Source organism: Rhinopithecus roxellana, chromosome 5 (genome assembly GCF_007565055.1).
Source record: "Rhinopithecus roxellana isolate Shanxi Qingling chromosome 5, ASM756505v1, whole genome shotgun sequence".
NCBI lineage: Eukaryota > Metazoa > Chordata > Mammalia > Primates > Cercopithecidae > Rhinopithecus > Rhinopithecus roxellana.
Window position 1 is genome coordinate 149,073,746 of NC_044553.1, and position 13,863 is coordinate 149,087,608.

General features: G+C 53.3%; 1 protein-coding gene across 1 annotated transcript in view; it reads right to left on the bottom strand.

The window, feature by feature from the left end:
• The window catches only part of TTC7B (tetratricopeptide repeat domain 7B), a 275,587-nt gene that overhangs the window by 36,307 nt on the left and 225,417 nt on the right, over window positions 1-13,863 (bottom strand). The window contains 1 exon segment of the mRNA XM_030931410.1: window positions 2,505-2,707. Within this exon segment, the coding sequence (XP_030787270.1) occupies window positions 2,505-2,707 (203 nt within the window).

Below are 13,863 nucleotides of genomic sequence, written 5' to 3' on the forward strand. Positions count from 1 at the left end.
ACCAGTGGGAGGGGGACCCGCCCTTGGCTGCATGGGGCTCCCCCTGGCTGTGGGCTGGACTCTTGGGGGCAGGCTGGGGAGAACACAGGCCAGGTGCATCATTTAGAAAATCACCAAGAAGGCGTGTTCAAACTACCTTCGGGAGCCGCACTGAACAGTCACTGGGCAAAGTTTCTGACTGCAAGACAAATCGGTAGTCCCGCCCTTTTCCAACTGCCTCCACTCCGGATGGTTTTTCAACACCTCAGGATCCACCGAGAGAGGTTTTAAGAGTTTATGATGATGACCCCTCTCTCCTGGCAAGACCTCCAAAGCAGCTCATGTCTCTGAGCCTCGTAAGGCTCAGTCATTGCTGATGGACTCCGCAGGCGGGGCTCACCACGGCCTTGGTCTCACTCGCCAGCTCCCTCGTGCTGGGTCAACTGCTTGCTCCTTTCAGAAAGGAAAGCACCTGGCATGTGTCAGGCATCTCAGGTGTCTTGAAAAGCTCCAAAGGTGAAACAGAAAACTCTCCTGGTGCGATTTTCCTATTTGATCTTTTGTCTCATGTGTTCCCCTTGGGGATGAACGAGAAATACTTTCCTGAATGATTCATAGGCCCCGAGATGGAAACATGTAGCCTCTTTTTAATAAAAAGGCTGGGATGTGGCGGGGACTGTACCTCTTCTGGATGCTCTCAGCAAAAGCACAGAGACCTGACAAGCTCTTTACAAATTCCTCTTCTAATAGTGAGACAAAAATGAAAAGCCACGTAATAGTTTTAATCAAACAGACTAACATTTGGATAATATGTAAAATTATGTACAAATCTGTATGGGGCTACAGAAAACTCACAAAGAGAAGTTGAAAAAAATTAAGTAGCTGTAATTATGGTAAGGTTTGATTTCTTTTTAAAACTGAAAATGACTGTCTTCAGTTTCCTATTTCCTGAGCACCTACTAGGTGCCAGGATTATCATGTAAATCAGTTCATTCTTTCTCAACATCCCACTGGGGTAGGAGGCCAATTCACTGAAACACACCAAGGCGCCTAAAGGTTACATGACAAGTCCGAGCTTCCCCAGGAGTCAGGACCAGGGCTTAGTTCGAGTGCACATGTAACTCATAAGCAGATACTCTTTCCACGGGGCCTAATTCCCAGTGCGTCAGCATTCTTCTGCTGGAAACCAGCAGTCAGTGCCCAGCCCCTTCTACATTTTGCAACATTACTATGAGAAATGGCAAGATAATGAAGGCTTTGGGATGCTTCGGGGAACATTTTACTTGTTAGTTACAAAACCACATCCTATTAGTCTTGGACAGGCACAGCCTGTCTAGTCAAATGCCTTCATTTTGCAGAAAGGACACTGAGGTGCTGAGAGCTTAGGGGCCTTTCCTGAGGTTAAAGAGCAAGCAGTCGATGTCGCTGGGACCAGAACTGTGTCCTCAGACTCCCTGTCTCTTTCCATATCACACTCTTCTATATCACACACCACCACCTGGTTATAGGTGCTAAGCCTCCATGGGTACAGACACAAAGGGCCCTGAGCTTTATAATAAAAGGCTCTTCTTTCCTGCAGTTCATGACATCAGCGATGTCTACTGCTAGAAATGAAACAACAATTCAGAACTAAAGCCCAGCATGCAGGCCCGGAGAACACGGCACAGCTTTTCACAAGCTCCTCCGACGTTGGTAACTTGTGAGTTTCGATTCAGACCCTCGCAGGAAGATGACAGAGGACTGGTGAGGCAGCTGCACTAACATACGTTCCTAACAGACAGAACCGCCTGAGCGAGCAGTCTCCCCTCCTAACTGAAACCGACACGGCCAGGTGGCTGGCTCCAGGGTCTCTCAAGAATGATCCATGGCAAGGGGTGGGGGCAGCAGGGCAACCCCAGGCTTCTGGCCCAGGCTATAGACGAAAGATGTGTGCTCGTGGTGTGCCGCCACACCCCCACACAGCGTGGACACTGGGGTGGCTCATCTGCCTCCCACCTCTCAGGGCAACACGGCCAAACACTCCCGCTGGTAGGATGCTCCCTCCCAGCCAACAGCCTCAGAGACACGCTGGAGTCTCAGGCTCCCTTAAGGGAAGAGAGCCTCCCAGTTTGTAAAGTGTTCTGATCCTTGTCCTGAAGTCTCCCCGGGATGTGGAAATCCCCGAAGGGGGCTACTGCAAGCAGCGCAGAGGCTGAGATGGCAGCAACAAAGTCCCACGGCCACAAGAATGTCTTTATCAAATCCAGAGCTACAGGGTGGCTTGGACTGCGGGCCAGGAGACCACAGCACCTAACAGGACATCCGATATGGCTGCTGAGGCTATGCACAGACAACTCTGGGGGCGCCATTTGCATAAACTATGGTAGACACGGTGCTCTCTGGCTTCAGGCCATGTGACAGCCTGGCAAGCCAACTGCATGGGGCCTTTGGAAGCAGAAGAGGGTGTGACGGTCATGTACTACCTGCTGCTTCCAAGGGCTGTCCCCCTGCCAGAGTGGGGGCCGCAGCCGGGCCCGTGGACTCACCAGTCGCTGCATGCTCTTCACATGGGTGGGGCTGATGGCTAAGGCCTCTTCATACCACCGCCGCGCCTCGTCCACGCTGCCCCGGAGCTCGGCAATCTGGCCACGCATGTAGAGGACGTTGTGGGACATTGGGAAGAGGTTGGCAGCTTCTTGGGTACAGGCTGTGGCTTCTGCAGGCTTCCCGATGCCGATGTAGACTTCAGCTGTGAGGAGAGAGCAATGGCACACGCTTTCCTGGTGCCCCTCTGAGGCCCTGCGAGCAGCCACCACTCTGATGTTCATGTTTCCCGCACAGGAGTCTGGAGGGGCCCGGAGCCAGCGGATCCCTGCTCCGAGTGGAAACGGCTGCCGCCGACAGCCCCTCCTGCCCACTCCTACACAGGGACTGGAGTCACTTGTGTTGCAGGCCTTGCAGGGCAGGCATAGGTCACCACCAGGCAGGGGGCAGTGAGGCCTGCCTGGTCCCTGCCCCAACCTCTGAGGACACCCACCCTCAGGGCCCACCTGGGGCTCCTCAGTGTCTGGACAGAGCCTGGCCTGGTCCTACCCTTGGCTTTGATCCCCATAGAAAAAGGGCCAGAATGCACATGGGGACAAGCAGGCCAGAGGCACACAGACCCTCAGAGGGCAACGGCTCTGCCCTCTGACCCACTCTTTTGATGCCAAGAAGTATGATGGGGCTGTGGGCTGCGGCTGTCATGTTTACAGCGTGATGCAAGATGGCTGCCCCGCCAGCCTGGCCCCTGAGCTCACCTCTGACCAGGGAACGTTGGTGCACCCTGTAAAACTCTTATCTGTGTCACAGTGACAAAGCCCTTTGATAAGCCAAGCTATCGCTTTTAAAGCAAGCAGGAAAATCACCCTCCCACTGACCCCAGGCCTCAACTCTCTCACCTCTACGTGGAGCCAAACCCCTCTGCAGCCCTGGCCTCCCTGAAGAGCCCTTTTGAGTGTTTCCAAGGGCAGCCTCCCTGCCTCCCAGGTGCACACCTGTCAAATATCCAGGGGGAATGCGTCACCTGGCCCCAGGGCCTCTTCTCCTGAGGTCTTGCCAATGGAGGCACCACCATCTTTCTAGTCAGCTGGGCCTGAGGCTTCAGGGACATCTGAATTGCCCCTCACCCCTCTCCAGGGTCAGCAAGGCCACATGGTCAAGTTTGCAGCCCAGAGCCTCACGTAGGGGCCACCTGCTCTGTCGGGGCTCACAGACCCCTTCTCTCACCTGCAGGACAGACCCTTCCTCAGCACTCTTGCCTTGACCACTGGCATACCCTGCAGTAAAAGAGGTTTGCACCCCTATCTCCCAGTTATGTGTATGTTTGTATGAATTAATATATTACATGTCATATAATCCACAACAGCACACAAAATAGAAATGTTAAAAGAACAAAAATAAAAAAGAAAGTTTAGGCAGGGTGTGGTGGCTTGCGCCTGTAATCAATCCTAGCACTTTGGGAGGTCAAGGTGGGCAGATAGCTTGAGGTCAGGAGTTCAAAACCAGCCTGGCCAACATGGTGAAACCCCATCTCTACCAAAAACACAAAAAATTAGCCGGGTGTGGTGTTGCGCACCTGTAATCCCAACTACTAGGGAGGCTGAGGCAGGAGAATCACTTGAACCTGGGAGGTGGAGGTTGCAGTGAGCCGAGATCACACCACTGCACTCCAGCCTGGGTGACAGAGCAAGGCTCCGTCTCAAAAAACAAAACAAAATAACAACAAAATAAAGTAGAAAGAAAGTTTTACTATTTTCTTTGTGCACCTTACCATGTCATCTCCTGGAGCCCACTTTGGAAACAGACTCAATTATGCAGAGACTCCCCTCCCTGCCTCCTGCCCTGGCCATGAGCCTGTCATCCACAGCTGCTGCCAGGTTAACCCTGAGGCCAGCCTCTGGGGCAGCAGCCACCTGCTCCGAACCCCTTCTGCCCTGGGGCTTGTGGCTTCTACGCCTGCCCAGTAGGCAGCCAGGCCGAGGCCCTGGACTCTGATTTTCCATCTGTGTGCACCCACTGGAACGTGGGCTGTAAGCGACATGAGGGCAGGGATGGTGTCTGTGCTGCCCACTGCTGTGTCCCCAGGGACTAGAACAGTACCTGGCACATAGTCAGAGCTCACTGAATCGCTGAATGGATGAATGGTAACTAACAATAATAGTAGCCAACGTTCATTAAACATGTGCTTTGTTCCTGGAGGCCTTCTCAGTTCCCATTTTATCTGCATGGTGATCCAGTAGGTACTATTATTCTATCCCCATGGTCCAGATGAGGAAACTGAGGTGCAGAAAGTGTAAATACCCTGCCTGAGTTCTCAGGGCAAACTGGAGGCAGAGCTGGGATTAGAACCCCAGTCACCTGGCTGAGAACCTATGCTTGCAGCCCCCACAGAGAATAGCATCTCCTCTGGCCCAGGGTGACATCCGACTCCTTTGCAGGCCTTGGGAGCCGGGCGCACTGCCCTTATCTGCTTCCTACCGCCTCCCCGAACCCCCGGGCTCTGGCCTTGCTAGTGCTGCTGCTTCACACACAGTGGGTGTCCCCATCTCCCGTCGATTCTGTGGCTTTTGCCTGTAAAGCCATCACTCTAGCCTCGTTCAGGGCCCAGATGGATCCCGCCATCCCAGGGAGCTCTTTGACCACCCGCCTCAGCCGAAAGGAAAGCCCAGCCTCTGCAGCTCCTGATAGCCGGGTCCCTGTAAGTATTTTTGTGAGGTCGTGGGTATGCCTGGGATAGTACACTCCCAGGGCAGGTGCTGGGGCAGATCCACCTTTCTGGCTCCCAGCTTCAGGCCTGGGGGCGGGGAAATGGCTGGTGTATATCTCATGGCTGTGGTTAGTGGCAATGCCACTGACCTTTGACCTCAATCAGCCTGGCCAGTCCCTCCCTCGAACACCTCACTTCCCTGGTGATGATATTTGCACCAATGACTGACTCCCCAGGCCTTCTCTCCCCAAGGGAAGGCCCTGGAAAAAGCGGGCCTCGCCTGGCCCAGATGCACCCAGTACCTTCTGTCTGTCCTTGCGCGTGCCAGTCCCTCCTCACCAGAGATGACGGGGCCTAGGGGCTTGTGGAGGGGCATACTGGGTGACTCCTGCAGACACAGAAACTCGGGCAATGCCAGCACCATGCACTGAGCCCTGAAGGTGAGCGCCCAGCCACACCTGCTCCTGATCTCAGGAGACTCAACTCAGAAGGTACCTCCTGAACTTCTGTACACACAGGGGACTCTACAGGGACAAAGAAGACATTTCTCTGTCCTTTAGTTTGGACCAGGCAAAATCTCTCCCTTCTGGGAGACAAACACCCTCCTAATGACACCGTCGGGCTATCTGATGCCTTTCAGGAACACAATTCCCTCGACGCCCTCACCCAAGAGTTGAAGATGTGCCCACTGCAGTTTTGGGTTCTCGAGCGTGGCAGCAACACAGGGGAGCAGGACAGAGCATCTCTCTCATTGCACGCCTGGCTCCTGCCTCGCTGACAAGCTGGGAGTGAATTCACTTCCAAGATCCCAGTCCTGGAGATGCTGTGGGCTGGTGAGGCCGCCCAGCCTCTCCCACTTAGAGCATTATGAACAAAGGCCGACATGGGAGAGCAGGGATGAATGTGTCCAGAAGAAGAATCAACGCGGGGAAAGTGGTAAATGCCAGTAAGACTGTGTGCATGTCATTCTGCTCTCCAGGGGTCCTCCGTGAGACCAAATGTGATTCCAAGTATCTCACTGGTCACTGAGCCTGCATAAGCCTCAGGTCTGATGCAGAAAGGTCAGTGATGGGGAAATGGGAGACGCAGACGGAACCAAGTCAGGATCAAGACAGTAAGGGAAAGAATCCAGGCCCCACGGCACTTTTCAGTGCTGTGGAAGTTGCTAGAGGAAACCTACGGCTCTGATAAGGCCTGTGACCCTGACAGATGTGGCAGGAAAATGCACAGCCTAGGGTTGCTCCCAAATCCCTCCGTTTTCAGCTCAAAAGGAAGGACTGAAGGCACAATGTCCTGCAGCAATTTTCAAACCATTTTCACCAGTGGAGGCTGTTTCTTCCAAAGAGATCTTACCCCAGGATACAAAAGACTCCTAAGAGTGGGCAGTGTGGCTACCTCTTGTTTGCCCCCATCTCTGCCTCCGAGGCAGCACTGGGAAGACTAGGGTTTCCAATTTGTAAGCCACAGTGTCATGAGAACATGGAGGACTTGGTTCTTGGCCCTGGGCCTCGTGTGTGGCCTTGGGCAAGTCGGTCACCTTCTCTGGGCCTGTCCACCTGTCAGGTGGCGGGCCTGCGCCTGGCGCACAGCTCTCCCAGAGCGGTGGCAGGCATCAGACAACACAAGAGTGGCAGGGATCAAGACAAGGCCGTGCCAAGAGATCAACCCTAGGCTGAGCATTTTCCGTCGGGAGCACACGCCTTATACCAGTGCCATGTGTTTCCTACAGCAACTTCCATTCACCAGGAAGCCTGGAGCCCAAAGCGAGTCACGAATGGTGAGGGTAACTCTTAGTCAAGCCTAAGCCCTCTTGGAGACCGCAGGGTGAGGAAGCTGAGGTGCAAAGAGATAACTGGACTTATCTGAGCCTTGCAGCAGGTCTATTTCGGGCGATAGGCATTCCCTCTCTAAGAGGAAATTACACTCAGGCTTCAGGAACGAAGCTTTAGTGGTGGGGTTTCAGACACCAACCAGGTAGTGTGAGATGGAGTTGGACAGGAAAAGGAAAGGATTACTAAGGTTTCCCACCACCCCTGAGATCACCCCAGGATGTAGCCTTCTTGCCTAGGCATGTGGCTGGGCCTCTAGGATAGAACGAGGCCACAAGTATTGACTATGAACCTGCACTACTTGAAAAGCCTTCTTTCCTGGGAATCCACAGCCCAAACAAGGACCACATTTTTCAGCCAGCCTCCCCAGTAGCAGAGCTTGGGATCTGATCTCCATCTGCCTCCCTCCTCTTCATTGGTTTGGAACTCAGGAAGAAAAGAATATAATTTATACTTTCCCAAAGCCCCCCACATAGAAACAATATGGCTTTCTCACTCAACTATAGACAACTCCTAGCCACACTCATCTCTGTATCCCTCAGCAGAGGATCTAGAGGCCGGTCCCCTAGGACACAACTTAGTAGGTGCTTAAGAAAAGTCTGCAGATTAATGAATGCTGGGTGTGGTCAGAGCAGGGCAGCCATTTCTGTGGCACAGGTCAATGAAGACAGGTGAAGGCCAGGGAAGCAACAGCAAATGAAATCTCCCTGTTCCTTTCACCAAGGAGTAAATTCAATTTAAAAAAAAAATAAAGGGCCTTGTGAGCTTATTAAGAGATACAAGAACTGGTACCAAAGGAACAGAAGCACAGCGAAGCAGGCTCTGGGAACTCAATGCCATCAGCTGCCAACAAGAACTCAACGCCATCAGCTGCAACAAGAAAGCGAGAAAATACTCTTCAGCGCAAGGTCGGCGCTCCAGCTGCAGGGCAGGGTCTGGAAGGTCACTCTCTGAAGAGGTTCCAGGGACAGACATTCTGTCCTGGCTGCTGGTGGCTGACTGCCTCTCACCAAAAGTAAGGGGCGTGGACACTTCCTACCTCATTTTGAGAGCTCCATGAGCTCTGAATGTCCTCTTAGGAACCCCTTGGTTGGTCCCTGCTATTGGGTTACTATGAAAAATGCTGTGGATAAAATCTCCCCACCGTGTACAAAGCTTATTTGGCATGAACAGAACCCAAATGCTTTTGCTTGGCATTCAAAGTTAGGGCCCTGCCACCTTTCCAACCTCCCCTTTTACCCCAAATGCCTTTCAGCTTCCCTCTGCCCAGGACCCCCCAGAAACCCAGGGCAAGCACTTTTCACCCTCCCCTTCTTCCTCCACCCTGTGTGTGCTCCGGGACAACCCTCAGCCCCATCTGTCCTGTCGCAGTGAGCCACAACTGTGCTGACCCTCCTGGAGGGCTGGGTCAAGCCTGTTCCTTCCTCGCACCCTAACTCTGCCTTGCGCACAGAGGGATCCCTGGAACGGTTTGCTGAACCAGACTCGAGATGTGATCCGAAAAGGGCTGAGCCACACTGTGAAGGTTTCTTTCTCAACGTGAAGTGGTGTTCCTGGCTGGAGGACCTAGTGCTAGATGCACCCAGAAGCTCACGCAGGTCTAGTTTCCTCATTCATTCATTCATTCATTCATTCATTCATTCATTCATCAAATGCTTATCAAGCCCCTGCTTCATGTCAGCTGCAAGGGGCTTGCCCTGGGCTTGGCCGTGCAGGGTGTACACAGACACCGGGCTGAGGGGCTGACAACCAGCCTGGGCCCCACTGCAGGCTGTGTGTGCCTGGACAGGGCTGCACCAGCCCCGAGGAATGCAAGGGAGCCCTTTCCTTCTCACCAAGGCGTCCTCCACTAGCCAAGGCTGCTCCCTCTGGGGGCTTAGTCTACTCAGAAGGGACATCTTTCGGAAACGTACACAAAGGAGCAGTCTAGGCTGGAGGCAGCCCTCAGAATGCCCCAAGGTCTTCTACCTCACCTGCGCCTGGCAGAGAAATGTGACGGAGAGGACCCACGGCAGTAGGTACCTTCCGACCTCGCAGCTCAAGCCAGCGGGCTCCCTGACCCCTCCAAACCATGTCCTTTACCCCAACCCTGCCCCGCTAAGGAGAGATGCTGTGGAGGGCAGAGGGGTCCCAACTGATCGCAGGGTGTCTGCTAGCACAGAGGGTGCTCCTGGAGCCCACCTTCTTCACATAAAAATCAGCACGAGGGCCAAGCAGAAAGGGATCCTGTGTCCTGATGGGTCTCCTGTTACCCTTCCAAACCCTCAAGGCCTAGAGAGGCCTTCAGCTTTGCCGGCTCTCACTAGACTTAGCCTTGATTCTTTCTTTGTCTGAGGAGGGTTAGCAAGTGAAAGGAGGAAGTGATTTTGTCTCCAGGTGCCGTCCTACCATGGGCTTCTCTGGGCCAGGCTCCATGCTGGGACCTGAAATCCCGAAATTGAGCAGAGCCCAGGCTCTAGCCTCACTGAGCGCCCAGCCGAATGTCTTTGCCAGGGTGGGGCTGTGCAACTGCCATTTAGTCTCTGAGTCTGCGTCTGGCTATGTCAGTTTGTCAAGAGGGATCCCTTCTTCAGGGGCTCCATGGCACAGCAGGACGAGCTCCTCCTCCCCTAGCCACAGCAGTGACAGGCACTAGACCTTCCTGGCTTCAGCCCCGCTGTTCTGACTCCTGACCCTTCCCCGCAGCTGCCTTGACAAATCATTCAGAGAGAAGTCAGAAGCCAGCCAAGTGGACCCCAAGCCTCTTCTGGCCACCAAACTGACAACTCCTCTGTGTCCTCTGTTCCATCCACTCTGCGTCTCTTCTGCCATTGTCGCTGAGAGCCAACCCCTCTGCCTGTGGTCTGGACCCCATCACACTCTTGCTGGAGGAATTCATTTCACCTCCACACATCCCCCCTCTCTTCTGGATGCCGAGGGCCTCATTTTTACCTGATCATCCCTGTTGGCAATCAACGTGCTCCAATGGGCTTCAGCCTCTTCAGTCCCCACGCAGCTCCGCACACCCCATCAACGTGCTCCAATGGGCTTCGGCCTCTTCAGTCCCCACGCAGCTCCGCACACCAAATCAACGTGCTCCAATGGGCTTCGGCCTCTTCAGTCCCCATGCAGCTCCACACACCCAATCAACGTGCTCCAATGGGCTTCAGCCTCTTGAGTCCCCAGGCAGCTCCGCACACCCAATCAACGTGCTCCAAAAGGCTTCAGCCCCCTTCAAGCCCCAGGCTCCCCGTCACATCCCTCATTGCTGCTGCAGAGGGATTCTTCTCGGAAGAACTGTGCACCTTCGGTGCCTCAGCTTCCTCACTTGCCATTTGCTCTGCAACCCACACCAGATGGCATCCATCTCCACCACGCCACTAAATGCCGTCTTGTCACCATCACCAATACTCCCATTCATCAGGTCCAGCAAATGCTTTTGTCTCTACCATACCCAACCTCTCAGCGGCCTGCCCACTGGCCACATCCTCCTTAAAAATCGTTACTTCAGTAGTTGCTAGTGTTTGCTATGTTATGTGGTTGTCCTAACGCTCTTCATTTAACAGAGGACACAGAGGCTCAGCGGGAGTGGGAATAGCTTGCCCAGGTATCATGGCTAGTGTGCGGCAGGGCCAGCGTTGTAACTGGTGAGTCAGACCCAGGTTCTCGCCTTCCCTGCATGGGCTCCTTCCTGCCCCACTGGCTGCTGCGATGCCGTCTGCACTGCTTTCCTCCTGCCTTGCCGACCACTCCCCTTCAATCGCTGTGGCTCTTCCTCTGCTCCTCAAGCTTTTTATCTTTTTTTGAGACACAGTTTCACTCTTGTTGCCCAGGCTGGAGTGCAGTGGTGTGATCTCGGCTCACTGCGGCCTCCGCCTCCCAGGTTCAAGTGATTCTCCTGCCTCAGCCTCCCAAGTAGCTGGGATTACAGGTGCCCGTCACCGCACCCGGCTACTTTTGTACTTTTAGTAGAGATGGGGTTTCACCATGTTGGCCAGGCTGGTCTTGAACTTCTGACCTCAGATGATTGACCTGCCTCAGCCTCCCAAAGTGCTGGGATTACAGGCATGAACCACTGCAGCCGGCTGCTCCCCAAGCTTTAAATGTGGAGAGGCTCAGTCTCAGTCTGGCCCTTTCGCTTCTCCACCTACATTCTCTTCTTAGGCCGTCTTAGCACCTAGCTTAGGCCTTTAAAGGGGGCTTTAAATCCCAACTCTTAAAGGCATGTTTCCAGCCCAGATCTGAAATGTAGACTGGAACATCCAGCCGCCTGCCTGGCATCCTGACTTCCTTGTCCTCAGGCACCTGATGCTTCCAAGCTCAAGTTGGACTCTGAAGTCTCTGCCTCCCTGACCCCAACTCATCAGTTCTTCCCCAGGCTTCCTCACTGCAGCAAATGGTGTCACCAGTGATCCACAGACTCAAGCCCCACACTCAGGTTTCCTTCCGTATTCATCCTTTTCCTTCACCCCTCAACATCCAACCTACAAGTCCCATCAGTTCCACCTCAGAAGGCATCTCAGGGTCCCCTTCTGTTCATCTCCATTGAGAACATAGACCAAGCTGCTCTCCTCCACCACCTGGACCAATTCTCCCAATTTCCTGCTCTGCCGGCATCCTCTTTGACTGCCTTCCGTCCCATTCTCCACATTTAGCTGGAGTGATGTTTTTTTCCGGAGAGGGGTCCTGCTATGTTGCCCAGGCTGGACTCAGGCAATCCTCCCACCTCAGCCTTCTGAGCAGTGCCCAGCTTGGAGTGATCTTTTGAAAGTGGTCCTTTCATGCTCCTGCTTCAAGTCTCTCTGTAGCTTTCCCATGCTTTTAGGATTAAGTAAAAGATCTTACCATGGCTACCAGGGGTGCTGGCATGACCTGAGTCTGGGCCCTTCTCCTGGCTCCCCTTGGCTGCTTTACTGCTTACTCCTCAGCGTTCACGCCCCAGGGACCAGCATTCCTCTAACACTCAGAGCTCAGGCTGCCCCCAGGGCTTCCCATGTGCTGTTCTATGCCTCCATCGTCCCTGACCTGGTGCTAGTCACTCTTGAGGTCACTGCCTAAGTGTGTGCAGGCCCCCTCTGGCTCCCCTGGTTCGGGGAGCCCTTGTGTTATGAGGGGTCACAGGGACCTACAGTGCTCCCCCCAGCACTTGGCACAGGGAGTTAAGTGCTTCTGTCATTGTTCTGTTTCACATCTGCAAATGCCATGAAGGCCAGGAGCTGTGTCTGTCTTCATAACCATAGGACTCCAGTGCCTTGCTCTACTGTGGCACGTGGAGATGCTAGATGATACTGTGTTGACAACTGAGTGCCTACTGTGGGTTGGAGCTAGGGTTCTGGGACCACACTGGTTGGATTTAGATTCTGGCTTTCTAACTCATTAGCCATGTAACTTTAGGCAAGTGACCTGATAGCTGTGTCTCAGTTTCTTCACCTATGGAATGGGGTGAATATGGGTATTTATACCTCATAAGGTTATTATGAGGGCTGAACAAATTAAGACATATTAAAGTCCTTGGAATAGCATCTGACACATCCACAGTGTGTGGTAAACGTTAGCTGGACAGGCTTGACGCTCAGGGACGTCGTGTTCCCTCTCACAGGCGCTCCCTGTACAGTGACTGCACACAACACCTGTCTAGGAGCTGTCTTCATCTCGTCACGAATGGGGCAAGGCTATGGGATTACCCCTTGACCCTGCTGATGCAACCTCTGGTGCCTGGGAGGATTCTGGGCAAAGGGGCCAGGCCGGGCCAGGGCCAAGGAATTTATGAGAGTATTACAGCCTTAAATTTCCAGCAGAAATCAGAAAATCTGATCTTGCACATCTAAGAATAGCCACTGGTTTCAACCATGAGAGGTGCCAAAGTGAAAGCTATAATTATTAGTAAGTAACAAGCAGAAATTAACCACCTACCGCAAAGTCATTTTTAGCTGCCATCCTAAGGTGGAAATTGAAAAATGGGCACCAAGAAGCTGTTTGGTTTGGAAAAGACCCTGGCTCAGTGCTGAAGGGCTGTGGACATGCGAATTTCCAATGCCAGCAGCAAGGTGTGCACTCAAGGAAGATGAGGAATGGCTCCCAAGGAACCATGTCTTGAGGTGCCACATCCCATGCTCTAGTGGGACTCTCCTGACTTCTGCACAGCGAGACTGCAAAGGTGCTCACTTCTTTCCAGCCTGGGCTCCCACATTGCAAAAATGGAGAAAATAACCTTCCTCTGACCTTCTTTACAGGATAGTATATAGACAAATGGCACTGGAAGATACCTCGAACTTTTAGGAGAAGAAACCATAAACATGGGTAGGTTTCTTTCCAAATATCATGGGAGGCACAGATGCCGTAAGAAAAAATTGATAAATTTATTTTTAAAAGTGGCAAAAAAGACAAACAAAAACTAAAAAAACAACCAAGGCCGGGCGCGGTGGCTCAAGCCTGTAATCCCAGCACTTTGGGAGGCTGAGACGGGCAGATCACGAGGTCAGGAGATCGAGACCATCCTGGCTAACATGGTGAAACCCCGTCTCTACTAAAAAAAATACAAAAAACTAGCCAGGCGAGGTGGCGGCGCCTGTAGTCCCAGCTACTCAGGAGGCTGAGGCAGGAGAATGGCATAAACCCGGGAGGCGGAGCTTGCAGTGAGCTGAGATCCGGCCACGGCACTCCAGCCTGGGCGACAGAGCGAGACTCCGTCTCAAAAAAAAAAAAAAAAAAAAAAAATACAAAACACTAGCCGGGTGAGGTGGTGGGCGCCTGTAGTCCCAGCTACTCGGGAAGCTGAGACAGGAGAATGGTGTGAACCTGGGAGGTGGAGCTTGCAGTCAGTGGAGATCGCACCACTGTACTCCAGCC